Source organism: Anopheles ziemanni, chromosome 3, assembly GCF_943734765.1.
Source record: "Anopheles ziemanni chromosome 3, idAnoZiCoDA_A2_x.2, whole genome shotgun sequence".
NCBI classification, from domain to species: Eukaryota; Metazoa; Arthropoda; class Insecta; order Diptera; family Culicidae; genus Anopheles; species Anopheles ziemanni.
In genome coordinates this window covers 96411454-96439452 of record NC_080706.1, presented here as the reverse complement: position 1 = coordinate 96439452, position 27999 = coordinate 96411454, and the positions used below count along the sequence as shown (strand labels likewise).

At 45.9% G+C, this 27999-nt stretch overlaps 2 protein-coding genes across 2 annotated transcripts; one reads left to right on the top strand and one right to left on the bottom strand.

The window, feature by feature from the left end:
- Nucleotides 1–100: 100 nt before the first annotated feature.
- Nucleotides 101–27131, bottom strand: LOC131285954 (D-beta-hydroxybutyrate dehydrogenase, mitochondrial). Its single transcript, XM_058314808.1, has 6 exons — nucleotides 27108–27131; nucleotides 26532–26789; nucleotides 3072–3275; nucleotides 744–897; nucleotides 321–679; nucleotides 101–259 (listed from the first exon to the last, which is right to left on the bottom strand). Exons 1-6 carry the CDS (start codon nucleotides 27129–27131, stop codon nucleotides 101–103), a joined length of 1158 nt encoding a protein of 385 aa, XP_058170791.1.
- On the top strand, nucleotides 20768–24568 carry LOC131284004 (elongation of very long chain fatty acids protein 7). Its single transcript, XM_058312858.1, has 6 exons — nucleotides 20768–20843; nucleotides 20911–21101; nucleotides 21939–22019; nucleotides 22103–22265; nucleotides 23968–24104; nucleotides 24278–24568. Exons 1-6 carry the CDS (start codon nucleotides 20768–20770, stop codon nucleotides 24566–24568), a joined length of 939 nt encoding a protein of 312 aa, XP_058168841.1.
- Nucleotides 27132–27999: the final 868 nt, after the last annotated feature.

The following is a 27999-nucleotide window of genomic DNA, read 5'->3' as shown; positions in this document are numbered from 1 at the left end:
TGTCTATGTCTAAGGCAGGGACAAACACACAACCGATACAACGCTACAATAAAAGCTGTCTGAAAAGGATCTGCTCCGCCTCGCTCAAAGGAGCCTCTGTCTAAGCTTTGTAGAGAATTTCGTACAGTGGACTTGGCAGATGCTCGGCCACGATGGTCTTGAGCTTTTCGTAACGCGTGAGCGGAGTGTAGCGGAACATTGGGAAAGTGCGCGTGATGGAATCGGTCATGGCACGAATGGTCGAATGGAAGTCACCATCCTGTGGAAAAAAAGCGTGGGTAAATAAGACCTTCGGGAGCATAGGATCGCTGCGGACTTACCCCACGGCAGTACGGTTCAAGCGAACGGATCGCCTGCTCGAAATAGTCCTCGCCGTACGTTTCCTTCTGCTCGTCACTCAGCAGCGCCCACATGGCCTTCGCCTGCTCGCGCATATCCTGATCGTCGAGCCAGGCGTTTCCGGCGGCAAACTCGCTCGCGCAAATAATCGACACACCCACCTTGCGTGGCTTCAGCTCCTGGCGCAGGCACGAGGCGAGTCCTTCGATGGCGGCCTGCGTCGCACACTGGACACTACGGACCGGCGACGGCAGGTGAGCCAGGGCGGACGAGAGGAACACGACGCGTCCATTCGTACGGCGGATCAGGGGAAGCATGATTTGGGTCAATCTCGAGGCACCTGCGATGTAAGAAGTCACTCACAAGGGGAGAAAACAAACGCTTTGCATTCGGCGGATACCTACCGAGCACGTTGATGTCGAAGGACTTCCGCATGACCGGAAACGGAACCCACTCCAGCTCGCCAAGCGCACACCACAGGTCGCAGTGTATGAGCGCCCACAGGCCGGGTTCGCCCTCCGGGAGGTGTTTGGTAATTAACAACGATGCTTCCAACATCTAATCCGGGGGTGGGAAATAAAGAAACCGATGAAAACCTAAATACCTACTGCTCCCAGTATCTGTAGACCCCTGTTTTCTGAATTTAGTAAGTTAAAATAAACACCTTTTATTCCATCTGAATCCTAACAATTTCTGTAGTCATTGGATAGTTTTTTAAATACATTTTCTAACACTGCTAAAAGGCTCTGCTGTCACGAGAAGAAGTGTACTTAAATTGAAACCTTCCAAGAAGAGAAGAAAAGAACCATTCCTGGAATTTTCCTCTCCACAGTTCCCTGCGGCTGGGGCAAAAGAGTGTTTCAACTACCCAAAAATAATCTTTCCCAGAATTAGTGTCCACGTTTTATTGTTTCAGTTTTCATCAAACAATAAGCAGGGTGGAGGAGGGGGGCGTGGGTGAGGAGAGTTTCCATTCCATTGTTTGCTGACGAGATCTGGCAGGACATGGCATAATTTCGGTGGCTAAATAGTCGTCCTTGCCGAAGCGTCCATCCAATTATGGCCAACAGGGCAGAGGATTTTCCAGCAGCAGTGGGTGGCCATTTGACGTCCGTATTGTCCGCAAACGAACGGTGGCGGAGAGGCGGGAGTGAAGGATAAGCACCGATGGCTTCGAGGAAAAATGAGCCTTCAGTCATCACGCTTCGGGCGTGATTGTGGGAGAAGTAGTGTATAAAGAATGTATTTTCATTACGAAATGTCAATGTTTGTTCAACTCCCTCCCAGCTGCGTTCGGTGAATATTGGATCGAAGTTTGTTGGAAACTATAACTTCATAATCGAATGGAACTGTCGGGACAGAAGTCGTTCCAATACTACACGAGCGTAGGATGAGGCCGCTGGTGCAATGGCATTTTGGGCGCTGGCAGTTCTATCATATTTATTCAACATCGTCCAACGCAGCTGGACCAGGTGGGTTCAACATCAACATTGGGGTGGAAAAGTGTATCAATTTCTTCAATGAAGGGCCAAAAGGGCGTCCTACTCGATTGATGTTTCTTTAAAGGCCGCGTGGGAATCAACGGTAGGTTTATTCGTGCGAGAATTTTAAATCGATCTCAGTTGGTATCCTTAAAAGAATCGCATAAACACTCTGATAAAGTGGTAACAACATGAAACAGTACGAGTTTGAACGTAAAAACAGTCTGCTGAAACAGACACGAAATAAGAGATTACGTTTTTCTTTTAAATCAAGGGTTGGGAGGGCAATAAAACAGGATAGCGCGTTTCGTTGTTTTAAAATGGTAATTCTGCTTTTTATCTTTTTCTTGAGAACGCAAACGGAAAAAATGTATATTGAGCAAGATAGTGAGAAAATAAACCTACCACATCAACTACTTAAATATGTTAACAGATACACTGAAATGCTAAACCATTGTTTGATACAATGAGCCAGTATTTTAGAAACATATCAAGGATTTTTCTTTTCAAAACTAAATCAACGCAAGGTTTATCACATTCTGGATTCAAGCTCAGAAATTGATATCTTGTGTTAAATCATCTGAAGATATCTACATTAAAACAAAAAGAAATAAAATTTTAGTGGTTTTGGTTCGTGTAAAAAACTATGTATCGTCGATAGCAGTATTTTTTATAAGTGGTTTGGAAAACAGAGTTAATAATAACAAGCCACATTAATTTTTGTTACGATTGCAAATGCATTACGGAAACTGAATATGTTTATTGTAATTTGCACGAACCGAACGATGCATTAATGTGCAATTTATGCAAACGTAAAGTCATCATATTCGGTGGAAAATCGATTCGTACCATTTTATGTAAAACAAAGTTAATTTGTCCAGCTGCTTTCGGGTATCATCTCGGTAGTTATCGTTCACGCCACCGCACAAACCACACGCAGCCATCGGCCCGGACGGATAATTTGGAAACGGCTCGTTCCTTCCGTTTGCTGCTTTCAAAGTCAAATCTCAGCCCAACTGGAACCGATACTTTGGGATGGTAACATCCACAGTCAGCTGACGCTTTCGGATCCCGTTCTTGTCCGTCGTCCGTGCGAAAGGGAAGAGTGTAAATAGCGCGGGGAAAACGAAGCGGCCATTGCTACGCCAACTACCGCATCCGAAAACTCTCATTATCATATTCAAATTATGCGCACCTAAAGGTCCCCCCCGTTCGTGGCCCCCTCCTCCTCCACAACGGGCCAACGCTTACCTCGACCTCGCTGGTCACGTCCAGCTGGAGCAGTTTGAGGCGGCCAGAGGACAGCGCCTTCAGCATGGTCGCATCGTCGTTATCCTGCAGCTGCTTGAAGGCCGCAAACACGGTGAACCCAAGGTCGTCGAGGCGCTTGGCCAGCGCCCGGGCGAGCGCCGACTCGCAGCCAGTAATGAGGACAGCTTTTCCCAGCGGCGAAATCTGCAACCGGAGAGTTACACACATTAAAGATGGTTTGTGCTAAGTGAGATGCAAGATGCTTATCCGTGCATTAAAAGCGTAAATTACATTGCTAATAGTTTAAATTTGTCCTCATCATCCTTCGTCGCTTGGGATTATTTGAAACGAGTTAGTTTGAATCGAATCTAGAGTTTTGATTTATCAAAAACTTTTAAAATTTTCTATCTTGAATCACCACTTTGTAAAACTAATTTATATCAAAAGCTAGCCAGGATTCCTACATTCCTGCTTTAGGGATCAAGTTCCATCAAACCCTTGTGCTTGATATCGGATTTTACAGCATTTTCTTTTTGAGTGAAGTGAGTTTCCTCCTCCAATCACGTTCAAAAAGGTCAAAAAGCATCTCCCAACGATGGTTCCAAATCAATCCGGCCTGATCAGTATTTCCCTCTCCCAAAGGCGTCGGTCTTTGTTCCAACACGAGCGTGTTGGCTTGATGAAAAAGCAAAGCCTGCTTCATTTGAACCTTTCAACGGTGGGCTTCTGCTTAAAAGAAGCTGGAATCATTTGACACAAATCTTGAGACGAGAATTTCTCCGAAAGAATCACGAGTGCCATGGGGACGGGACGTGATATAATCGTTCATCGTAAAGGGAAAAAAGGCTTCCATTAGCTTTCATAGAAGCTGGGAGGGCAATAAAATGAAAGGTTTTCTTGAACGGTTTTCATCACAAACACATTATGCCTAGAATGTTTTGATAGAAAGTTTACGTTGGTGGGTTGCGAAATAATTATGCCAGATTAAAGCCTGTGTGAAATAGTTAATATTCTAATGAAGTTCGGAAAATTGTTTTCCCATCTTTCGTGCGAGTTTTCGCTAAAACAACATTTATTTTGCATACATTCACATGCTCCACGTGAGAAGTAGTCATACTCTATATTTAATCGTTTTTCTTCCCACTTTTATTCAAGTTTTCCTAAGTTCAAAACCATAAATGCTGTTCCACTATTATTATCGATCTCTCGTGAACCAATGGAGTGTAAATGATTGCACCGTTCCATGGAAAGCGTAAAAATGTGAAACCCTACCGATAAGAAACAAGATTCGAGGAAAAATATTCAACCATAATTGACACAGACGGGCATAATTTATCGTGATTATCATGGGGCACAATGTTGTGTAACCTTGATAATGGCGGCTGCAGAAGTGGAAACATAATTCATTCAACCGAACGCCGTTCGCACTTGAAGCTGTGCCAAAAGGAGGGCGGGAGGAGAAGTCGTCGAAAGCACAGAATGGAATCGTTCTAACGACATTCAAAATCGGTTCGATTGCTGCATCGATTGCGAGCGATGGAAAAACGAAAAGTCAAACTCCTTCGACCGGTTGCAATTTTTTTTTGTGCCCCCCAACTTCGACACTCCGAGAGTGCGTGGGCTGACGAAATTAATATCCAAACACTAACGGATGGCCACCGGTAGAGAGGATCCTAGCATTTTGTGTGTATGTCGCAGTGCCACCCACACTCGAGAGTGATTCAATTTAATGTGACGATGTTGGCATTCTTGCGCCAAAGAAGTACACCGACACGTGGAGAGACTTTTTGGAAGCTGCGGGGCAGGAAAAGGTTCTCGCGATGAATCAGAATCCTGCCGAAAGGGGGGGAGCTGGGGAAATAGCGAAACGCGACCGGAATGGGCAAGTGCGTCACCATATACACTGTCGGGGGGGCGCTTCATCGTCCAGAAAGCCATTACACAAATCTTCCCACATCGTACGCTGGTTTGAATTTTATTTCACACCGAACGGTAGTTTGAGTTTTCCCTCGTCCCGCACGAACCTTTGGAAAAGCCAAATCAATTTTGTCCCGCTTTTTTTTTATTATTCCTTGATCAGATATCATCCTTTCGCTTCGGACTTTTATTCTTCGCTTTCCACTTCGACGTCAGACGGGGCGAGCTCTAGTGTTCTTTCTCTAGCGTCTAGTTCTTAGTTCTTAGTTCTTGGTGCTTTTATTTCAGACGATGACTCCTTCTCCTCCTCCACCCCATTCCGGTGGCTTGTGGAAAGCGATAGCCTGTGGTGCGTTCCCAGCTTCGGAAGGGATTGCGTGCGTAACAGACGCCATCATTCCGGCGACATCCGGGCGGGCAGCGCGAGGAAAGGCGTCGAAGGGATACGCAATTCGATTCGATGACAGATGAGTTTGACTCCGGCCGTCTCTCGCTCGGGCTCGTGCCATCCCTTTCTCACGCTTCCATATCCGCTTCCGGATATGCCCGAACGAACGTGGGCTTTCAAAACGTCCGCCATCGTCGTTTTCCCCCGTTTGAAAAAAGGATCCACTATTTCATTGAATAAGAATCACACCACTTTCTCAGCGCCTGCTACGCCGCGCCCTGCTTCCTGCGGGGATTGAGAGATTTTCCGCAGCAGCAGCAGCAGCCACCGCCTGCTAACGATCCCATGCCGCACGGATTCTCCCGAATTCGAACAACTGAATGAATGAATGAAAATTACGCGCCAACGGGAAAAACAACGCCTGCTAGAAGCAACGCCACGCTCGCCATCAATGAATGACAATGATGGTCGTCGAATATCTGAGTCATCCACCGACGGGAAGGGAGGAAGGGAGGGAGGGAGGGAGAGAGAGTGGAGAGATGTGCTGGTGGCGTTTTGGCCACGTTGCTTGCCTAACAATGTTCGCCCGACGACGACGACGACGACGCGATGATGTTGTTGATAGCACATTCCGGTCATGCCGCATCGAGGACGCGGCAAGGGCAAGCAAGGTTCAATTTTAATATCCATCCTTGAAGCAGAACGCTGTTTTTCCCTTCCGACACGCGGGGGGGTTTTGTTTCGCGTTTTTCCTCTTTGGAGGGAGGGTTTTGAGAGGCAGCATCAAAAGCCCGCCGGCGGATGGGGATAAGCTGCCGAGCAACGCCCAAAAAAAAAAAAAGGAAACCACGGAATGTTGGCGTTGGCCGTCATCAGTATTCAGATTTCCCACGCCGCCGTCAGCTCTACGCCTCTCGGAATGAGGAATCAAAAATATTGCTCGCACTGGTGTGGAGCACGTGTACGGTGTGGGTAGCAAGGAAAGCTTTTCCCCCACCGCCCGGGTGGAAACGTGTTTTGCGGCGATGCTTGCGATACCGAGCGCACCAGCACAGAATATTTTAGTGTACGCCAAATGGATGTTTTGTGGTAAAATATTTTTAAAAAAACTTTGCACATAACAAATGCACCCAACATGGCTCGTTTATGTTTAGAAAGTTGAAATTGGGATTCATTTAGAAAAACAACAAATGAGTAATTGGAAGAAAAACCTTTATCAAATTAAGAACATTTATGTAAACAATAGAGAACTTAATAACTTTGACGTTACATTGTTTTTAGTTACACTTTTAAGAGAAAACTCCACTAAGTAAGTTTGTTTGACCGCGTTTCTGTTTGAACACAGAAAATGTTTCGTTTGGAGAATAGACAAGTGAGTGGATCTTTCGTGGACCTCTTCGTGTCAATCACAAAAGTATGGCTAGTGACGTCACTCACACACACCGCAAGTAGCATTTTATTTATTTTTGACCTTATAAAAATCACCATCCCAATCGAGCGTCTCGAGGGCACGGACATGTGTCTCAAGGACCATCGAAATGAAGATTCCATCGAGTACGAAATTGCTTCCTCCAGCGCACCGGTTCCTACCGTTACAATGTGATTTGTTGTTGTGGTTAACATGTTTTGCCAACTCCAAGTTCTCCTCTCAAGATCTGCGTGTTCATCGTGGTCAATTGGTTTTTACTTTGTTACTCTTTCTTTCTCCTCAGAGGGATGTTCCCTTTTCGGGGATCGGATTCCATCGCTGTTAACGATATAAAGCTGATCGAGGAGCAGAAGAAGTGTGACATTCTGCAAATGAGCCCCTGGAAGTCGTTTGAACTTCATCTAGGGACCTGCAAGTCGGATGAATCCATAAAGGCAAACAAATTTACCAATAAATTCATGTTTATTCCATTCTGAAACCTTGGCGGTAGGGGAAAAGTTCATTAAACTAATCCGTAGTGCAAGAACTAAGGTCAACGGGAAGCGCAATACAATGGGCAACTGTAGCAAACTCCTATTACCATCTTCTTGTAAAATTCGAAAGATTCAAGGCAAACGTACAGATCAGAGGTTCTCAATATTTGCACTCATCTCGCATCATTTTTCCCTGTTTGTAGTGTGTTTTCTATTGTACATGCAGTATACGTTTTTTGTCAATGTTTTCACAAACAATGTGTATTAGTCAGTAGTCAAAGTAGTGTGTTTATACTCAGATGTTGAGAGTCACTGATAAACGCGAAAATAAAAGAATATTTCAGTAAACTGCACGCCGCTTCAAGGATACTTTCAATCGCACACGTGAGATACAACTTTTACAAATTCTTATGTGGTAGGAAGCAACACAGCGACGACTGCCTTCGTAGCCGCTTCGATCGTTGCGGTCGTCGTCGTCGTCGTCACCGGCTTTACTGGAACGCCGTTTAGATGCGGAACTTTGCCTACTTCAATAAAACGATCGGTGCCATCGATCGTGTCGCTTTAGTTCCCACCCGACCGTCCAAGAGTAAACACTGTACACGTCTGCAGAGTGATTCGCACTAGTGTAGGCTTCTTTCCCATCCCCAAACGTGCTTCTGGCCAATTCAGTCGCTAAAGTCGCGCAATCAAACAGGACTTTCTGGCAGCTGAATTGAACCCACGCGGAGTGCTCAAAGTTCATCGTAAGTTGATCGTGGTTTACAGTGCGCCTGTCGTGTTTTTTGATAACCTTAAAATCTGTCAGTTAAACCTCTAACATTGTGCCTATCTGCCCTGGTGTAACTCAATTTGAATCGTTATGACATGTTTAATATTCCCCGAGTGGACGATATGTTGTGTTAATATAATTCTGAAATTAATTCAATAACACCAGTTAAGGGAAGTTGATTTATCGATCAGTTGTGAGAACAAACCTGGAATGAAGGAATGAATCTGAATTGTTCCGGTAGGATTACGCTCTTAAATCCAATGAAACATGTTACAACAACGGATATTCGCACATAACGTCACAAGATTTGCACAACAATGACATGTTTGGTTGCGGGTTTTTTTAAGGTTAACATTCTACACAACTAAAAATCCCTGGTGACAGCCATAGTGGAGATCTCATGTGACGTGCTGTCACGACCGGCTTAGGTAGATAAATCCGGATTTTACCACAACGTGCTAAGGTGATTTTTAAATCGTTATACAACTCCCAACCGACGAAGATGTTGTGTAAGGTTGGGCTGAATTCCTCCCGGTGTCGATAATTGCTACCATGTAGAACAGAACTGTCGTCAGGAAAATAATGATGGGTTTCCACCCTTTGCACCTGCTTGAAGCTGAGGCTCCATTGGGGGGGAACAATGTTTACTTTTCCGCGCAGCCATCGGGAGGCCTTTAGTCCCCTTTCAGCCCAGCGTAAGATTCGTTTTGCTCCGACGGCAATCATTGAACTACTCCACGTCCGTCATCATGATCTTCGAGCTGAAGCTGATGACAAAACCGCGTGCATGTGCAGTTGGCTGCATAATTGCTGTGATTAAGGCGCTTGCATGACGTACCTCTCCGGTGCCGTACCGGACGATGCGCCAGTTCGAGTCGGGGCGTGGATCCGGTTTATGCGCGACTGTGATGAAGGTTTCTCATGCTAGATTCTAGACAATGTTGGAAGTGGCTCGTTTTCAAGGCAGCTAGAGGACCAGATCCACGCGGATGAGTTTCGTTCGCGATCGATCGTGGTCAGGTTTTTGAAGGTCAAACCGTGTTCGGAAACTAATTTCGCCAGACGGGCAGGTTAATAACCGCAATAGACGAGGACGGTGAGGAGCGGGAGTAGAGTAGAAAATGATGCCTCCGGCGAAGATGTCTCAAATCGATAGCTGCGCGAAAAATGGCAAACTTTCGGCAGGTTCTACGATCTGAAGGAAAACCGGAAAATCTAGTTCAAGGAATGTTTGACAACGCGGGAGGAGTCGATGGTTTTTAGATTTAGATACGCACCAGCATACCTTACCTACTGACAAGGCGTGCCAAAGGCGTCCAGGTGGGCGATTTTCTCTTCCAAAAACAGGAAAACAAGAGAACAAGTTGCTTCGTCATTCACCCAACGGTCGATCACCGATCGCTGGAAAGCCCCGGAGAATGGGAAGGTTAATCGTTCATCAGCCTCGAGAGGTGTATCGGAGAGGTTCGACTTAAATGATTCGCACATTTTTGAGACATCGAGATTGATTTTCCACGCCTCGTCGGAGGAGACGAAGAACTATTTGGAAATTATTTCCGGTAGTGTTCCAAGAACCTTTTCCCAATGACTGGAATTGAGAGAAAGTTTCCAAATGTTTTACGCTTCCCAAAGTTCAAAGCCCTTCGTTGGGGAGTTTTTACATCCGTAAAGAATTTAGGAAGAAACTGGATTGTCAATAGCTCTGCTCGAGAAACTATTCCGATTAGAAACCGGTCTGGAAGCGAACCAAAAACGCGTATTGAAATTCATGGCAAAGCTTCACTGAAAATTTCCTTCACAAATTAGCAGATGAGCGCGATCTGGTCTGGTTCAACAATCTCCCAAGCCTAACGGACACTCCTGTGGGTCTCCTCACTCCCGGACTCCTATGTGTGTTAATGTATTCGCGAGTCCCTAATGTGTTCGGGACTCTAAAGTCCACTGGTAGGAACTGGTTTTGCGGTACGAGAAATTAAGAACACTCTCAAAGGAAATGGCAGCAAACACTTTGGAGAAGAGAGTTTGGAGGATTTCCGTCGAATTTCAATTCGCCAAAAAGTGTCCCAGAAGCTGTCGGCTTGTTCAAAATGGCGGTGCTATCAGGTGCTCGTCTGGCTTCTACCGTTAATCAGGAGTTGTTTCAATCAGGAAAATAAAGAAGCGAGAAAATTTGATATCGGATTGAATTTTTGTGAGGCCAAATAAGTTTCCGCGTTAGGTTGTCTATTAGCATACATGTCACACTTTCGTGCTTCTTTCCGAGATCTCTCTTTTTGGAGGTCAGTGTAAACATTAGAGGTTCAAGAAGCTGATAAATGGTTCTCGCGATGGTTTAAATCGGAAGATATTGAAGAATCCTGCATAGATTGTTTCTGTCTAGAGCATAATTTAACACATTTGAAGCTCTCTCATTTCGACTTTGAAAACACTTTAATAGATATTTATATATTCCGTTGAATCGCATACCTCTTGAAAAATTCAATTCGACAGCAGATAATGAGCTGCACCGACTGAGTCTTCACCGACAATGGCTTTCAGTGTTTGGCCTTCAAAGATAACATCCAAGCTAGAAGCGGATGACACCCAATATCGGAAAGATGCCAGTCCCATTTGGGAATACTTTCAAAAAGTGAGACCGGACCGAAAAATAAAACCAAAAGTCTCAAAACTGAAAACAAATCACCTCGTGGCGAAGTAGCGAGAGAGAGAGAGAGATTAGAGAGATGGAAGCTAGTCCGCTTAAAACGGGGCCACAACAACTTGCATCATTGGAAGTCTGTCAAAACGAAATACTAACAAAAAACCAACGCACCGTCTAGGGTTCATTGCAAACCGACTACAAGACGGCCCGGTCAAAACTAACACCCGAATGATGGCGTGTTTTACTCAACCGCTCGGGCGACGGCCTGTTATGTAAGGCTTATTTGGAACAGTTCCCTACCGTTTGTCCGATAAAAGCTTCCTCCGTCGACTTAAACGATGTGCTTGTTTTTCGAGGATCGTGATGACACATTACTTCCCGCCTCGATCTTGCAAAACGGTGCTCATCTAATGCCAGGCTAATCGATGGCTTTAGCGCGAATCATCAACATTACCAAAATGGCTTGACTACCGAACACCTTCCGTGGTACAGCTCCAGTCAGTCAGTTAATCGGCTCGCGGACACTTTCCCCTCGATGACACTTAGCCAGGTGAAGGTTTTAACGCGAGCTTGTCCATCGAAGCTTGACACGAGAGATAATTATTGACGACAGGCCTTTGGAGCTAAGATCCTGACGCAAGATCTCAGAGACCCCCCTTTGAAGCTGATATGTGTTTCAATCCTTCAAATGAGTTGGGATTTTGTGGTGGTCCACTTTTCAGAGAACGGATCTTCCACCAGCGATTGATCTCGATTGGTTGAGGTGCCACGATTATCCCCTGAACTTACCTAAACGCAGCCTCAGGGGGGGCAAAACACAATCGTCACATCTCCCGGATAGTTTGATTGACTGCTCGCCGTGACTGATCACCGACCGATCATCGTAGCGACGATTATCGAACCGTTACCCTCAGTGCTGATTATTATTCCATAAAGATGAGCAAAGGCTGATAAACGGTTCGCCTCTTGTTGGGCGCAGAAAGATTGCGGTATGGCGAGATTCTTGCAACACGGACGGAATCTATTGAGTGCTCCACGCGGTAGGGAATTCGCTTTTTGGACTATCCGAATCAACCTCGCCTAGCCGTGAAACAGTGTTGAGTAACGACGGCGAGCTATTGCTCATCAACTAGATTAAATAAATTAAGCACAAGCTTAGGCGGTAAGTGCCACGAAGCAACATCTGTCAAAAAGACACCATTGTTTCAGTTGAGTTCGGCCCTTTATTTCACGAAAACAGACCCTCCATTTACCAAACAGAAAGTGTGTCACGGCCCAGCCGTGTAAGACTTGCACAAGCAGTTGTGCTGGGAAGTGCCAAAGATCACATTCACGGACGGACCGGAACTATCCGCGCCCTCACTTACGTCAGCTTTTACGACGAAATTGAAATCGGATAAATCTGCTGACGCATTCCGTTCTGGTCATCGATGGACGGAGTTGTTTCGGGTATTTGATTGATGCACGTTTGTGGTAAATGTTTACATCTGCAGGTCCAACGAATTAATGTAAGAGAGAAGACGATCATTGATCAAGGAGATCTTCAGTATATATTCCAGGGATTCCTACAATTGTATAGAGTACTCCCTGAGCGCTCCCTCTTCCAGTCAAGTTGATCTAGTCTATTCCCTGATCCCCAATCGACAGTAGCCTTCACAACAGAATACGGTCATTGCCAGCGGCGACCTTCGAGCCCGATATGCACGTTCACTCCGAGTCAACTCATTGCACATGCATGACATTTCCGGAAACCTCGCGAGACATAACTGCACTCGAACGACTGGAACCCGGTTCCATTAAGCAGAATGTTAAAAGGAAAAACGGTAAAGCAAAAGGGTCAGCGCACTCTCTCCTCTTCCGCATCGTGGAAGTGTGGAAGAGATTCCGCCAACCGGTCGATTTTGTTACACTTTTTGGAAAGTCGAATGGAAATGACGGCGGGTCGTCGTACTTCCCCCGGTGCATCGGGTCTCAAACCTTGTCTACCTTGAAGTGTATTTTCAGTGTTTTCACCTTTTTATGCACCCACTTCACCTTGAGAGTGAATGGAAAATGCATTCTGGTGTGTACTGCAGTTGTAAGATTTCTAGGGTTGAATTTTAATACAAACAAAACATGACAAGATGAATGTAATTACTGGATGAATATTTTGCCGTTTACATTCTTGCAATCTGTTTGACTATAAATTGTTGTTAAATCATAAAATCATTTTTAAACACTCGAAGCCAAACAAGCACCAAACGAATGTTCAAGTCCGAAGGTATAAACTCTAGTTCAAAGCGTTCCGTACTCCGTATTTTACGTCTCGATTTGTTTCGCGGCGGCTTCCGACATCGGAACGCACGGCTTGTTTACAATCACATTCATTTCCGACTTCAATCGGTGCCGAGTTTTCCACTCGTTTGTTTTGCTTTTCTTCATTTTACATTTTTTTTCTCACCGGTTCGGTGGAAATGAGAAAATAGTGCTGCCTCGTTTCGATTGGTTCATTCTGACAGTTTTTTTTTCGACTTCTCAGCCTACTGAGCTCAGCACAAAAAAAAGTAATGACTTGTTCAACACTCGCGTCGATGGTTAATTGCTGGCCGCGTCGTGTGTGTTAAAAACATGCCGGCGCGAGCTAAAAATAATCGCTAACGTGTACGGCACGCGCATCGGGCACTTGTTAATTGAAAGATTTGTCGGTAATTTAATGGTTATCTTGTAATGAGTTGATTCGTTCGTTATGTTCGTTCTCAACATGAGTACAAAACAGGTGATGATTAGTTGATGTGTTCTGAAACATCTGTCATTTACCGCTTCTTGAGGTGAGTTTCTGTTTCATGCTACTGGTGATTCGTTGATTGATCTAATAAAAGCAACATTTTCTGCACATCAAACCATATGATTTGCACCTTACTCCCACCCAAAGTTGCCCACTAATGCCCTCTGACGTATGCATTTCGATTCGATAGCTCCGAAGACGCATAACTTACGCATAAATTAGTTGCGAAATCATGCTCCGAGCGCGAAAACGCAACATCATGGTGATTGATGAGCCATTTTGCGCAGGGAAGGAGAGGAAAGCGCATCGTTCCGGTCCTGAATTATTTTATGGTGTGTGTGTTTTTGCTTTGCCGTTTACCGAAATGTGCCATTTGCAATAACATCAATTGATCTGTTTGCCTACACAGTCCTTTAATTCGTCGGTTAAGGGCCAGGGATGTCAGATCCGGGAAGACGGTCGTCATCGCCTGTTAACATTTCTTTCGACGCTTGGCAGCATAGAACAATCGAATATGCAAATAATTAAAGATGGTCCTAACCTGACGCGTTGTTTGAACGATGGCTAAATGTTGACATTTTATTGGTCCAACTTTGGGCAAACATCCGTATCGTGTCAGAGTCCAGCGATCCCGGATCGTTCTTTCGCTCGACTCTGATTCGAGAAATCGAAGAAAAGTGCGATAATACTACGGACGTAAAACCCACAACCGGTCTCGGCGGCCACGGGTTACTTTCGGGGCGCGGTTCATAAAACAAACCAGTTTTCACCACTTCACCATTCGAAGGAGACGAACTCTTGGAAGACTATCGCCAACTTGAAGCGGTTCGGTTCGGAACTCGTCCGTCTGCATTGCAACTGTTATTGTTTGCCGTTCAATTAGACTTGACCGTGAGGGTCGATGGTCACCGCAAGTGTCCACACACCGGACATTCCGCTTGCCCGCTTAGGTTCCGTCGTGGGATGAATTTCCATCCACTGCTCGAATGAACAACCTTCTGAAGCGATAGAAGCATGCACGGTTGGACTCTGTCGGGCCTAACTTGGGCATTTCCCTCATGATCCGCACAAAGGGGGAAAAGAAAGTGAGAGTGGGCTGCGTGCCTGCGGTTGTGGAACCCAATTCCGTAATCCACGCGCAACCGAGCTCCTCGGTAACGCTCGCGATGGAAAGACGTCGATGTTTGGAACCTGAGATGGAGGGTTCCACGCCAGCTTATCTCCGTCGCTCGCGAGCTCCGTTGTGTCCGAAAAGTTTTTGTCCATTACATCACAGCGCCGGGTGAGGGTGAAGGTAGCGTGTAGACGAGCTCCTTACCCACCGCTGCCACTCCAACCTGATCGTTTCATCTCGATCGCGGGAAACTAGCACGCGTAACATAACAACCGACCGGCTGTGATACTGGTGTCTGTGTTTGTCGGGTTGCACAGGTGGGCCACGTGGGGAGGGGAGGTGGGACCGGCAGGGGCTTGAATATTGCTTCGCCGTTTGGGAGTGAAATGCGGTGTCCCATTCACCCTGCGCTCAAACTCGTTTGGAACTCGTCGTTCCGCTTCGGGAATCGAAGATGTGGAGCAACGCGTGCAGGGTGGTGGTGTTGTTGTGCACGTAACGAGGCTGGGGAAAAGTGCTCAATATCAAGTACACAGTGTACATTGGGTCTGGTGACCTTGGGGAAGCGAGGCTGCTTTTCACTGTGAAGGTCGCTCTACTGGAAGGAGGTAATTGAAGTGTTTGCTGATGGTCATTACCAATACCGAGTCGTGAGGAGTATGTTGCCCGTTAAGTCCGAGGTCAGTGGGTCGATGATCGAGTGTTCGATTGCCGATTTAAATGTATCTTAAAGTTGTACAGGGGATGAAAGGAACCGCACGAAGAAAGTATAGATAAGAGACGAAAGGTTTCCTAAAGCGAGATAGTTTTTGATCAAGCATAAACTCATGTTGTAAAGATCGTAACTCCTCACTCGTAACCACAGTTGGAGAAGACATCGAATACACCCTAGCTGACGTCAGAATTCAGTAAAATGTTAGCTAGAGCTATTCTGGACGTTATCTAACATATTCGCGGGTTGAAGGACGCAGGCAGTCGGGTTGAAACGACGCGTACACGATCGACGCATATCTCTTGGCAGCAATCGCGGAATGCGCATGTCAAATGCAATCCACCAAGAATTGAACAGATTGAATTACAAACGTGCATCGAGTTGTGGAGTTGGAATGCAATTCATTCAACTTGTCGCGTCATATGGAAACCTCCAGTGAGTCGCAGGATGTGCAGTTGGAGTGATAAATACTGTCATGAGGGGCCATAAGACCTTTGTGAATAAACAACAGATACTCATTTGTTTACTTCCGCAACACGATTTGTTTGGTTATCGTCCCGACTTCGGACGTCTCTAATGCAAAAGAGGGTTTTCGATGAGAGACAGAACATCTAATTGGCAGTTGACAAAGCTAAAAGATCTCTAGAAAATTAATGTAAATATTATACTTTTTCACAGGTTTTAAATGACGATTTAAAACAAAGGTAAACTGTGGTATCAAGATGAAACAGTAATTTATGATTGGGCCATGGTGTTAATGTGCGGAATAAAACATTATGCATCTGATTATTATTTCTTCACTTGAAAAAAAAAAGGTCTTTGGATTTTAAATCAAGGTTTGGTGCCTTTTTTCGATCTCCCACGTATCCGATAAAATGAAGATCAAAGTAGTCACAGAGATATAAATGGATTAGATAGATTTGTTCGATTGGAAAACCCTTCTTCCATGGTCACAGCCTCGGTTGCCGGGGTTCGGAAACCCCATGCCCTCCCTTCCCCAGCATGCTCGTTGCGCGCGGAACTCAAACTGCGTAACGCGCGCTGCGGTTCGGAATTTTCACAGTCTCAGACCCTCATGAAACCTTACGCAAATGCTGGGGCTCATTAATTACCTCCCTATTTTTTTCCGGCGGCATTCGGCGAGAGGCTGCGGTTGGCTTGCAACTCGGCAAAGAAGTTCTGGTTTCTCGTGAGCATAGATCGTGGAGGAAGTTGCACTTTGATGCAGTGGATCATCAATCATAAGCGTTGTTCCACTCCAACGGGTTGGGCTTACGTTAAATAAAAGCATATGCCAACGTAGGATACTAACATCGGGTTTGTTGCGCAGTTGTCCTCGAAACGGGAGCCAAGTCACTCATCCCGCCACGAGATGCGCCTCGTCGGATGGGAAATCGTTCGCGTGCCAAATGTTATCTAAACCTGTTATCTGTTTGCCATCGTCGGAGTCGTCTTTCGTCGTCGGACGTGGACGTAACAATTTAGCAATCCGGTGACCGATTTGCCTTGTTTTCTGCAGGGTCAATGGCCTGCTTTTCGATCGGTGACATCGTCCAATAAAAAGAGAGATTTTGATAATTATGACACTGCCAAATATCACAAGGCGATTGGAAAACTTCAGTTTTAGAAGATCAGTTGAATCGGAACCTTTAAAATCGAGGTCGCATGGTTCGTTTGAGCTTTTTATTCCCGCAAGAATGAGTACATGTTCTACATTAAAATGTAACTTTTCTGTTAGTACCGTCTCCTTCTACTGAGGGCTTACAATATAATGATAATAATAAACAGCCTGTAAGCTGGAGTTTGTCCAGCGTTTAGCGGCGTGGTGCAACATCTCGTAAGGGCCCCACTCGAAAGGTCAAATGGTTGGCGTAATTGCTGATCGAAAATAGATGAACTGCAGCTGCTGTAATGAGTTTCTCGAGCTTCAGCTTATAGGAAGGAAGCATCGGTGGGTCTATTATTTTTAGACGAAGCCCAATCCCTTACAGCAAAGGCTTGTAATGAGATTGGCTCGCTTTGCATGTGTGCATTCGAGGCGTGAAATTATTACTCCACCATCGTCCACGACGATAGAGCATGGCGGGGGCATAAACACCCACCCCCATCCACACCTCAGTTATTGATCGCTAAATGTGGCTTAAAACAAAACCCGGCGCTGACTTCTTGTAGGAGGAGAGCCCCGAGGTCTAGCTTGGCCAAGACCAGGGAACGTTTGCAGATTTCACAACCGACGCTGACCGACCTCTCGATCGACCCCTCAGTCAACGGAGGGACGTGCCGTGGCGTGCTGAAGATGTTGTAATATATAGAAAACAAAAAAAAAACAGATACGTTTCAGAACAACAGCGGTACTTGGAGGTGATCAAGGAGAGACTTTGACCGGGAGATGTTCGCCAGTAGAAACGAATAAAACCCCACCTACGAGAAAGACCGACGTGGATATACAGGCGTTGCCAGCCAACTTTGCCTCGAAAGCGGGTGATTTTGTCTCCAACGTATTTTACTTTGAAATAGCTCATCGACTGTTGTCTCTAACTCATCTCATTTTGTCTCTAACTCATCTGACTTTGTCTCTAACGCATCTGGGTTGTCTCAAGCTGAAAACAGGGAATAAACAAAGTAATTGTGGTTATGATACGTTATAGAACTCCAAGAACAACATTATTGTTTTTGCATGCTTTAAAGCTATTCTCATGTAGTTTTAAACAATTTTGCATATGCTTTTCTCTCGTGCATGTATACGTATGTCAACCAAGTAGGCTGCATTGTGGTGTTTAACCCGGTAGCATAAACGCACTATCTTAGCAGAGCTAGAGACAAACCCAGATGCGTTAGAGACAAAGTAAGATGAGTTAGAGACAAAATGAGATGAGTTTGAGACAACAGTTGATGAGCTATTTCAATCATCGACGGGTTAGAGCTGAACATAGGTGGCAAACCCTGTAAGTAAACGTCTAAAACCGCCTCACTTCACTCTCACTCTCTCTATCTTTACCAAAGTGTTTGACGATGTACTACGAGACATCGACACTAAGCTGAGATGGTGCGTGTGCATAAATTGTTTGTTTCGATTTAAACATCCAGCGACAAACGGCGTGCTGTTGTAGTTCCAAGAAGGTGGGGAGTATAAATCGGCCAACCTACCAACCAGGCGTTTACACTGTTGACCAGTTGGGCAGCTGAACTTTGCTGCTTTCGCCATCGACGGCGGGCCAGGTCAGGGTGGGCTGTTGAACCGAGCTTCCTGCGCGTCCGCTTGGACACAACACTTGCACCAGAAGCGCATCGAAACGTGTCGAGACTTCTGCGACATCGCACATATGAATGTTGTTGATACACTTTGCATAATCGACCATGGGTTTTAAAGAACCTTGGACAGTTTTGCTTCTGGTGACGGTTTGGAGTTAGTTCGACGTTATTTCCAAGGGTCATCAGCTTTGTAGCGAAAACTTTATGTTTTGGTTTTCTGCGCTACCGGGTTATTTATCGTCAAGCACAAATGTGAGTGAAATGTCAATGTTTAAGATATGCTTTAGCTTATTATCTCGTCCAATATCGCACGGTGTGACCATGGGACAGAAATGAAATCAAAGCGGAACCAGTTCGACTCAAGATGCATTAAGTTTAGTATAAATTGTTTTCCAATCTCTTATGAATGAGAATAATTCATTGGCACAAGATATTTTTTACTTCCATCGCTAGAAACCCAATGCCGGTGGACATTTTTTGCATATCAATATAGGTATAAAATGTTGCAGAAAAACAGGCCGTAGATCATTTGCGTGCGAAAGACAGGGTGTCTTGGAATAGCCTAGGAAGCAAGGAGGACCAGTGTGAGTCCGGTTTGGGACTCGCTGGAAGTATGTCAAAGTTGCCAAATTGGTTTGCCCATTTGTTGCGGGACAAGTTGGTGGTGTGGAATTTCACCTCATTAGTCTGGGAGATGCCGCCTATGTTGGGTCAGCTGATGCCAAATTGGATTACGGTTTGGTGCAAGCTCGTCACGCAGGAAACGATCGCACGCATACATATTCGCGAAGAAAACCCCCACATTGTCAGGTTAAAGGCTACCATCTCGTGCCCTTACACGTGTGGGTTCGACCTCACGAGGGCTGGGCTGAAGGCGACCTTCAAAAGAACTGGTGTCGCGGTTTCGCTACCTCCGACGACTCCTCCACATTTCCAGATAACCTCGTTCCGATGGACAGGGTGGAGGGAAGGAACTTATGTAATGGCGCACGGTGGGCACGGTAGACTGCCTTCAATGTGTATCCTGCGCGCCCTGCCGACCGAAGAAGAAGACGAAGAAGAGCCAGAAAAAGGCTGACCTCTTTCTCTTAGGGGCCATGCGTCTTACTCGTCCGTAGGTCGATCTTTCTTCGCTGAACCTCAACGTAGTTGGGTTGGCGATAATTTAGTCACCCAGTAGCCCCCCCCCCCCCCACTTTCCCCTCACCCTCCGCTGCTCCAACGCAACTCCGGCTCGAGATAACACAAGTGGGGGGTGGCGTTCGCAGCCTCGGAAGATCATTCCGCCGTTTTATCACACACAAACGGAGGCCCTACCCCACCTCCGACACCGTGAACCCACAACCCTCCCCTAAGCTACCCAGCTATGTCTGTTTTCTTCATCGTGTCAGCCTTTGGGGAGGTTCGTCGCTTACCCGACTGTTGAAGTCTTTCGTTTTTGCGCTTTGCCCTCGTGAGACTTTCGGGCGAAAATGTATACCTTTTTCGTTAGTGTTGGTGTCGCTCACGATGGTGGTGGAGGGGGAAGGAAGATCGGTGGTGGTAGGAGAGGGGGAGAGAGGCTTTATTGACGACACGACACGGTGCAGTAAAATTCATCCAGTTTTCAGATTAGTTTTCGGCTGCGGTAACCGCATCCGTTCCGAGGCAGGTTTAGGCCGGCTCGCCCAGAGCGCCGAGTTAGGCTGTCGGAGACGATCAGTTCGATTCGGACACGCGCTCGGAACGGTTACGGCAGGACGACCCAAACGCCCTGCTGCTTCATCGCTCCATCTTCGTCGCTAGTGGTAAAGCGCTATTCTTTCCTTTCGCTTTTGCTGTCGGTGAGAAGTGTTTTTATTTTTCGATAAGAGTGTATCCGGTTGCGATTTCAATCCGCCAAGATAAGAATTTCCCAAAATTAATGGTGGAGGATTATTAAGAAAACGATCTTTGCCTTGTCTCCCTTCGCGTGAAAGTGTCTCTGTTGTGTATATTTGTGATCTTTCTGTAGTTTTATTTAGTTGACTTTTCAACTTTTTTTTTTACGAGTGCAATATTACCAGTGATTTTTTCCTAAATATTTCTCTTGTTCCGTTTTGTCCTGCAGATTATTAGGTGCCGAACTTGAAACCGAGAAGCCATCCCCCCTGTCATTTTGCTCGAAAAGAGCGTCGAGGTTCCAGTGATAAGTTGTGTTTTGAGACGAGTGCGCGCCATCAGTTTAGCGTTTAACAAAATTCGCCTTCAACAACATGAACGCAGACGGCATCAGTGAGCCCAGCGGCGGGGTTCTGGGCAGAGTGGTGAAGTTTTTCGTTGATAACCAAGGTTCGTTCGTATCGCTCGTAAGATTGCCAAGGATTTGTGTTATGTGTTTCGCTTTTCCGGCTTGTAGATGAGCGCACGAAGGAATGGTTCCTGTCCGGATCGATAACGCCCCTGATTATGCTCCTCGTTACGTACCTGTACTTCTGCCTGTACGCCGGACCGCGCTATATGGCCAAGCGGAAACCGTTCAAGCTGGAGGGCGTGCTGATTGCGTACAACGCGGTCCAGGTGCTGCTCAGCGTGGTGTTAGTTTATGAAGTGAGTGAATCATGTCTACTGTATTAATTTTTCCTTTATTTCAGATGATACTAGTGATTACTTAGATAGTTTACCGTTTTTTCATTCGATGTTAAAACAATTGTTTAGACATTCTTTTTATCGGTTTAGTACTATTGTTATTGAAATCTCTTAAGTGTCTTTAAATTCGTTTGTATTGTGAGGACTTAGAAAAGGATTTTTTTCGTGATCAAGATGTTACACATCCACTTAACTGTGATCGTATCAAATATGTCACTCGTTTTGTCAATCACATCATTTGCAAAAACCAGCTGTTAGTCGCTATCCTGTTTGTTTTTTACTCTCGATCAATCTCGCCACAGAAAGCAAGTTCAGTTTATATGTTGACCTTTTTGTTTCGCTCCGGATTGGGCAAACGCATGCTTATAATCACCTTTCGCTCGGTTGACTGTGTTTATTATCCATTTAGTAGGTCATAAAACGTTCCACTTGCGTGAGTAGGGGTGGCTTTATATATGTGTTTAATTTTATTTGAGATCGACAATCGCAATTAGGTTTACCACTTGATAGCTTCATGTTTCTCTGCATCAGTGACTGTTATTATCAACCGTTCATGGTACATTGGACGCAAAACAATGTGTTTTATTGGCACTTCAAGACGATCCAGGAAAATTCCCACGGGCATAACCCACCGAGAGTGGTTTGTGGTTTGTGTTTGATGTCTAATTAACAACGTCAAAGTTGCCACTTGATTACGCAATGATGCGTTCTTTGAACGATGACTTGACAGACTAATGAAAAACAAGTTAGATTAATTTGCAAGATCGTGGTTATTTAAATGTTTTGTTTTATTTACAGGGAATTGAAGGTGGTTGGAGGCAACATTACAACTACCGCTGCCAGCCTGTGGACTACAGTCGAAACCCGGTCGCCATGAGGGTGTGTATCACGGTCTCGTAACCTATCAACATAGTTTCATCTTCACTTTCTGCGGTATTTTCCTCCATGCTTCTCCTCCGCAGATGGCTCGTGCCGTCTGGATGTACTACATGTGCAAGGTCGTCGAGCTGCTGGATACGGTATTCTTCGTGCTGCGGAAGAAACAGAACCAGGTTTCGTTCCTGCACGTCTACCACCACACCCTGATGCCGATTTGTGGCTTCATTGGCGTCAAGTACTTTGCCGGTAAGTTACGACGGTGTTGATATGTTTCCCCCCTCCCCCCACCTCGATAGTTCAATGCTTTTCGGTGACACTGGAGCAAGGTCAGCACCGTCAGCATCTTGAGACGGTCAACCATTTTCACGGGATGGTGTGAAAAGTGAACCGAACGGAACCAGCTTCGAAGTTCTTGTGCGACCAAAACACACATGGACACATTTGAATCCTCGGCCGTGCGGACGTTTCGAGCGCTAATTAGGCCCCGAAGAGACATGCTTCGCTGGTTTGGCAGGGGACAGAGGGTTTGATAATTTTGCATTTCGTGAGACGCGCTCACCTTCACCAACTATCTTCACGCACCTCCGGTTTCACGGACGGCTCGGCATCGGTTCCCCTTGAGCGGTCGGCGTTTGCGTCAGTCAGGGAAAATTGGTCGGACTTTGGCATCAGCCCGATTCGTATCAGCGAGAAACGATGGAATGATTAATATTCGGATCGTTAAATTCGCTTACCGATGCAGGTAGAGGTCACCGGCGCTGGAATGGAGGAAACTTTAACCTCAAGTCCCACCGCGAGTCACCGTAACTTGGACCAGTTTTGTGTTTTCTTGCAACGTCTGCAAAGTTACCCACCACCGAACAACTTCGTTGTTGTTTGCGACTGTTTTGAAACCTATTAAATAATGTGCCCGAGGTATTGCGCGCTGGAGGACTCGGTTTGTTGCGTTGTTTATCGGGTTCAAACAACTTTGCGAAGGATTAACGAAAACTTACGAGTGTATCAAAGCTGGGAAGCGCCAACAACTGGAGCGATCATGATGGAGCGGAAAAAAAACCTTCCACCTGTTTCCTGTCTTACGGAGGCGAATCGAATCGTGGAACTAATTAATTTTCTAAACCAAACAACTAACAGTCTATCGGTTGGCTTATATTGAACCGCTTGCAAGCCGTAGTCGACGCCGTAACGGGGCTGGTTGGATTGCAAATGTTGCTGTTGCGTTTTCTCTCGATTAAATAATAAAAATAAGATACATCCCGCCGTCACGTCAGCGGCGGAGGCCGTGTTCCGTGTTGAGGAGCGCACAGGGAAGGGTGGTTTCGGACTTCGATTTGAATTGGAAACCTCCACCACAGCACCGATGCTGTGTGCTATCGCCTTACAGACGAATCATCTATAGCCGTCTGACGTTGGTGCTCACTAAGACGTAGTTACAAACACTAAGATTGCTTCCTAGTCCAAGTCGAAAACGATGTGCGTCGAAAAAGAAACGACTGCTTCAGCATACGAACCACTCTCGACTACAAGCATAAATAACCCGGCCTTAATGGGATTAAAATAAATAGTTAGAAGCTGCGTCCGATTTGAAGGGAGCGTTGTCAAAAAAAAAAGAACTAACAGGGAAATGAATGATTTGATGGGTTTTTTGTTTTTTTGTTTGTTGCTTGGCTGTTGGCTATTCTTTTCTGGGCGTATTTTGGAAGACGTGGCTACAGTCTCTTGTAACACCATTCATTAACACCCGGACAGACCCCGCCTAGACACTAATTTGCACGGCGTTTTCAGGGGAAACAGGAGAACAGTAAAACACACACTTGACAGATCTGTGCAGCAAATGACGTTTCACATTAACGATTTCCGGCCTCGGAGTTTTCGGGCGACGCTGTACTTCCATCAATCAGGTCCTAACGTGCTCGCGCTTATTTCTCTGTGTGTTTCCGTTTCGCAGGAGGCCATGGCACGCTGCTGGGAGTCATCAACTCGTTCATCCACGTGTGCATGTATGCGTACTACATGCTGGCCGCCATGGGCCCGAAGGTGCAGAAGTACCTCTGGTGGAAGCGCTACCTGACGGTGATGCAGATCGTAAGTACCGGCTCGTGGGCCAAGGGAGAGTGTGTGTGGGAACCGGTTATCCGGAGTTGTAAATTCGTCTCGCCTAGCTCTCGATTGTCTTGCTGCCCGTAGTGCGAGCGGATTTTCATAACCGGCTCGTGGATGTAATTGTTGTGCTAAAATTCCGACTCCTTCCCCGCCAGGTCCAGTTCATCATCGTGTTCTTCCACACGGTGCAGGTGCAGTTCCAGCCGACCTGCGGCTACCCGAAGTCGATCGCCGCCCTGCTCACGCTCAACGCCGGCCTGTTCATCTACATGTTCAGCTCGTTCTACGTGCACTCGTACATCCGCAAGTCGAACGCAGCCTCGAAGCGGCTGGCCAAGCCCGGCGAGGAGAACAACAACCAGTTGGAGTGCAAACCAAAGGACGCCGCCGAGGCGAACGTGCGGACAGCGGTCGAAGCGGGTGTGCAGGCCAAGAAGGACCTGTAGGATGGATGATGATAGGATGCAGCGAAAACCTCCCATTTGCCAGCGGGAACATGTGCGTGCCAGCAGGGAAGTGGATACCAAGAGGAGCCGGGAAGGACGTACGTACAACAACGGAGAGAGAGACTATCCAACCGGCCGAAAACGCTAGACGAGATTGACTACAACCAAGCAAACGCTTTCGTTTGCCTTCTGAAGAAAACAGCAAGTACAGGGAGTGCTCGGCCGAGCGAACCGTCTAGCTCTAGCGCCACCAAAAAACCTCATTCTACAAGTTCCACTCCGCACGCCGGAGCTCGCTAGAGTGTTGGGAAAAGATTTTCGGAGTCCGGGATCTGGGGCGAAATGCAGGGTTCAAACCCTCTACATTCCATTCCTTCCCCACACCCCCCCTTTCTTGATCTCAGGATGCTTACCAACTTGAACTGAAAGCTTGAGCTCGGCCGGCAGCTGCAGCGCCCACGGAGTTTCCGGGCTTCGAAACAACCCGTTTTTTTTAATTAGTTTTCAAATGCTGAGATTCTCGGATAGAACCGCTCTCACCGCCAGTTACGATCGTTTCCGCGTCCTGACGAGCCTCGTCGGCTTCCGCTGCGTTGGTGTGAGTGTCCGGTGTGCATGTGTGCCTGGGTCGAAGTTTGGCTGACAATCATCGCAACGCCTCCGTTCAAACGAAGTTTAGTCCTTCAGGAAGCAGTGTATTGTTTAACTTACGTATATTAAGCCTAAACCGTCGCGTGAGATGTATATTGTGTTGCTAGAGTATTTAATTTAAAATGGAAATGAGAAACGGTATAAATGCTTTGGTTTATTGCCTTTTTACTGTCTCCACACCCGAAACAGAGTCGAACATTTCATGCTGAACCAATTTTTGAACGAACGAAGTAGGTCACGCCGCGCGTCTAACATTACGAGCGCCTAAATGTATGCAATAAGTACAACACTTTTTCGTTGAGTTTTAAAACTCAACCAACAATGATCATTTACACAAATGTTTAACAAAACACAGAGAGACGACATGTGGTGAGGAAAAAAAAGCACTTGAACAGATGGAAAACGTGTTGTGTACTTGTTTGTTTGTTGTCAAGAAGGTTCTTTGCAAATTAATGCAGGTAAGACGGAGGAAAAAAAACGAGGTCCTCTCCCCGCCCTCCTTCGAACGAATGCACGTCACACAATGCGTCAATGAGTTTTCCCTTTTGGAGGCAAGGTTTCTTGACGTCAACGGTCAGCCGCAACAATCTCAACAACGCAAGCTGAAAACGAAAATGTTCAAACACAACAAGATGAGCATGTATGGTTGTAAGCAAACAAGGTGTGTTGGATGTAGAAAACGTTAAGAGACGGGTTGTGGGGAACTTTTCCCCAATCGGTTTTGTAAGAATTCACACTACTCAAAGCATATGAAGGTCATATACCGCATTGTGTGGCAAAAGGAGGACAGTTAAGCAAAAAAGGACATTAGACAACAAAAGCATTAAATCATATTCAGGTTAACATTGTTGCTCACGCTGCCTCATTATGTGGATGAAGTTGTTCAACTGCTCCAACAAGAACTGAACAGAACTTTGTTGTTGTCGAGTTGACCGGTTTAAACAACCTTCAGCAGTTCAGACATCGGGCTTCCCGGTTTCTTACCCAAAAGCGGGTGGGGAAGAGTTTGAAAGTTGCAAGATTTATGCAAGACTTTGTTTTTCCGCCTGCATCCCACTTTTGCCACAGTTTTCGATCTTTTGAGGCGCTTCCCACGCTGCGTAGCGCGTTCACATCGAAGTGAATATCAAAGGAGCATGCAATCAGTAGGTACGTTCCTCTTTCTCCTTCTTATTCTCTTTCGGCCTCCGGACTCCGGAGTGCATCGACGGTAAACTCCCTGCGCTCGCTTCAATAAGCAACAGTAGCAGTATTTTTATATGCTTTTCCATGTCGGCGCTGTCGCTAGTGGTTTTTCCGTCCGCTAACCTACCTTAAGGCTGTGGTAGACGAGCGCCCCGCTGACGGTCAGGATGGTAAACAGGATGAACAGGACGAACGCGGACACTTGGGAAATTCGCAGCAGATTCAGCACACCGGAAATGAGAATCGCTGCAGCGTGGCAGCAAATAATCGGAACCAGCAGCCGATCGATCAGGTCCCAGGGCAGCTCCCGAGGAGCGGTTTCAATCAGAACCGACCCGTGCCGGGACATGCGGCGCTTGACCGTGGGCGTCTTGCTTTCCCGGCGCTGCGTTGTTGTGCGGAAAAAGAGATGGAAGAGAAAAAAAAAATACCCGACATGAATGATGGAATGAAATCCGCTCGTCATATTGCTTCGTACATTTGACGTTAAATAAGTTGATCAAAATCAATTTAAATTTGATGGAAAACGCCAGCGAGAGTCTTTGAATTTTAAAAAGATGTCCTCCGATGTATTGATGTGACCTTATTATGACACTGAAGGTGAAGTGGTTCGTGCAGATCGGAAACTCCTCTAGAGTTTTCCCAGTTTCCGTGCATTAAACCTATTAATCTTATGTTCTACGAGTTGAACTTTTTGTCTTACCTTGTTAAGCGGGTTAGGTTGCATTTTGGATGACTTTTCGCAAAACTTTGCTAGGTCGTTTTTCTTCTCTTGAACTCCGCCTAAAGAAGCAAAAGTTTCACCAATGTCGATGCAAAAACAAAAAATGTTTCCAAGTAGGGTTCACTTCTTTTCTATTTGCACCTTTTTACCACCAAAGGTAGATTACTGGAAAAGTGGATAGCATTACAATCTTTCTTAATAATTAAGCACAGAACACTTGGTACACTTAATTAAAACTTTTTCCTGAAAAAATGCTTAATTTGCACAAAACGCGGCCTTCTACGTTCATCGACGTACACTACGCGAATACTTCAGAGAAAAAGGAATGCACTAACCGGTCTTACACGAAGAGAGTAAAACATTCGACACCTTTCGGGGGAAGCACCGAAACCGTAACCGCAATCTCCAGCATTCGGTTTCGCATTCGGCGGAACATAAACGGTGTCCGTAAGCGGAAGGTGAAAATCGCTTCCGCGGAGGAGTGTGCGAGTTTCCATTAATAACGCAAATTACCAAGGCGGTTCTGATTCCCTGACGGCCAGCGAGCGAAGCGGGAAAATGTACAAATGAGGTCCATTGGCAAGTCCAAATTTAGAACAAGTCTGTGCGATGGGCAGTTGGGATGAAGCCAACCGCACGAAAACCTGGAGTGAAATGCACACAAAGTAAAACAGAACGCTGTTTCGAATGGCTGACTTTAATTTATAATATAATTTAAAATCAAATTAATAAGGATATAGTATTCATAGAACGAAAAAGAGGTTTATAAACAACTATCTATTTCATCTTCTTGATGAGTTTTTCATTTCAATCATCACTTCACTTCATTTCCAACGAGTTGTTTTTGTTTTAATTTCGCCGATGGAATGTT

Excerpts from the sequence above, each read along its gene's own strand:
- LOC131285954 (XM_058314808.1), bottom strand. The coding sequence starts at position 27,131 with ATGCAACCTAACCCGCTTAACAAG. Across the intron at positions 26,790-27,107 it reads AACCTAACCCGCTTAACAAG|CGCCGGGAAAGCAAGACGCC; the intron begins GTAAGACAAAAA and ends ACAACAACGCAG. Across the intron at positions 898-3,071 it reads ACGTGACCAGCGAGGTCGAG|ATGTTGGAAGCATCGTTGTT; the intron begins GTAAGCGTTGGC and ends CCCCCGGATTAG.
- LOC131284004 (XM_058312858.1), top strand. The coding sequence starts at position 20,768 with ATGAACGCAGACGGCATCAGTGAGCCCAGCGGCGGGGTTCTGGGCAGA. Across the intron at positions 22,020-22,102 it reads GAAACCCGGTCGCCATGAGG|ATGGCTCGTGCCGTCTGGAT; the intron begins GTGTGTATCACG and ends TCTCCTCCGCAG. Across the intron at positions 22,266-23,967 it reads TGGCGTCAAGTACTTTGCCG|GAGGCCATGGCACGCTGCTG; the intron begins GTAAGTTACGAC and ends TCCGTTTCGCAG.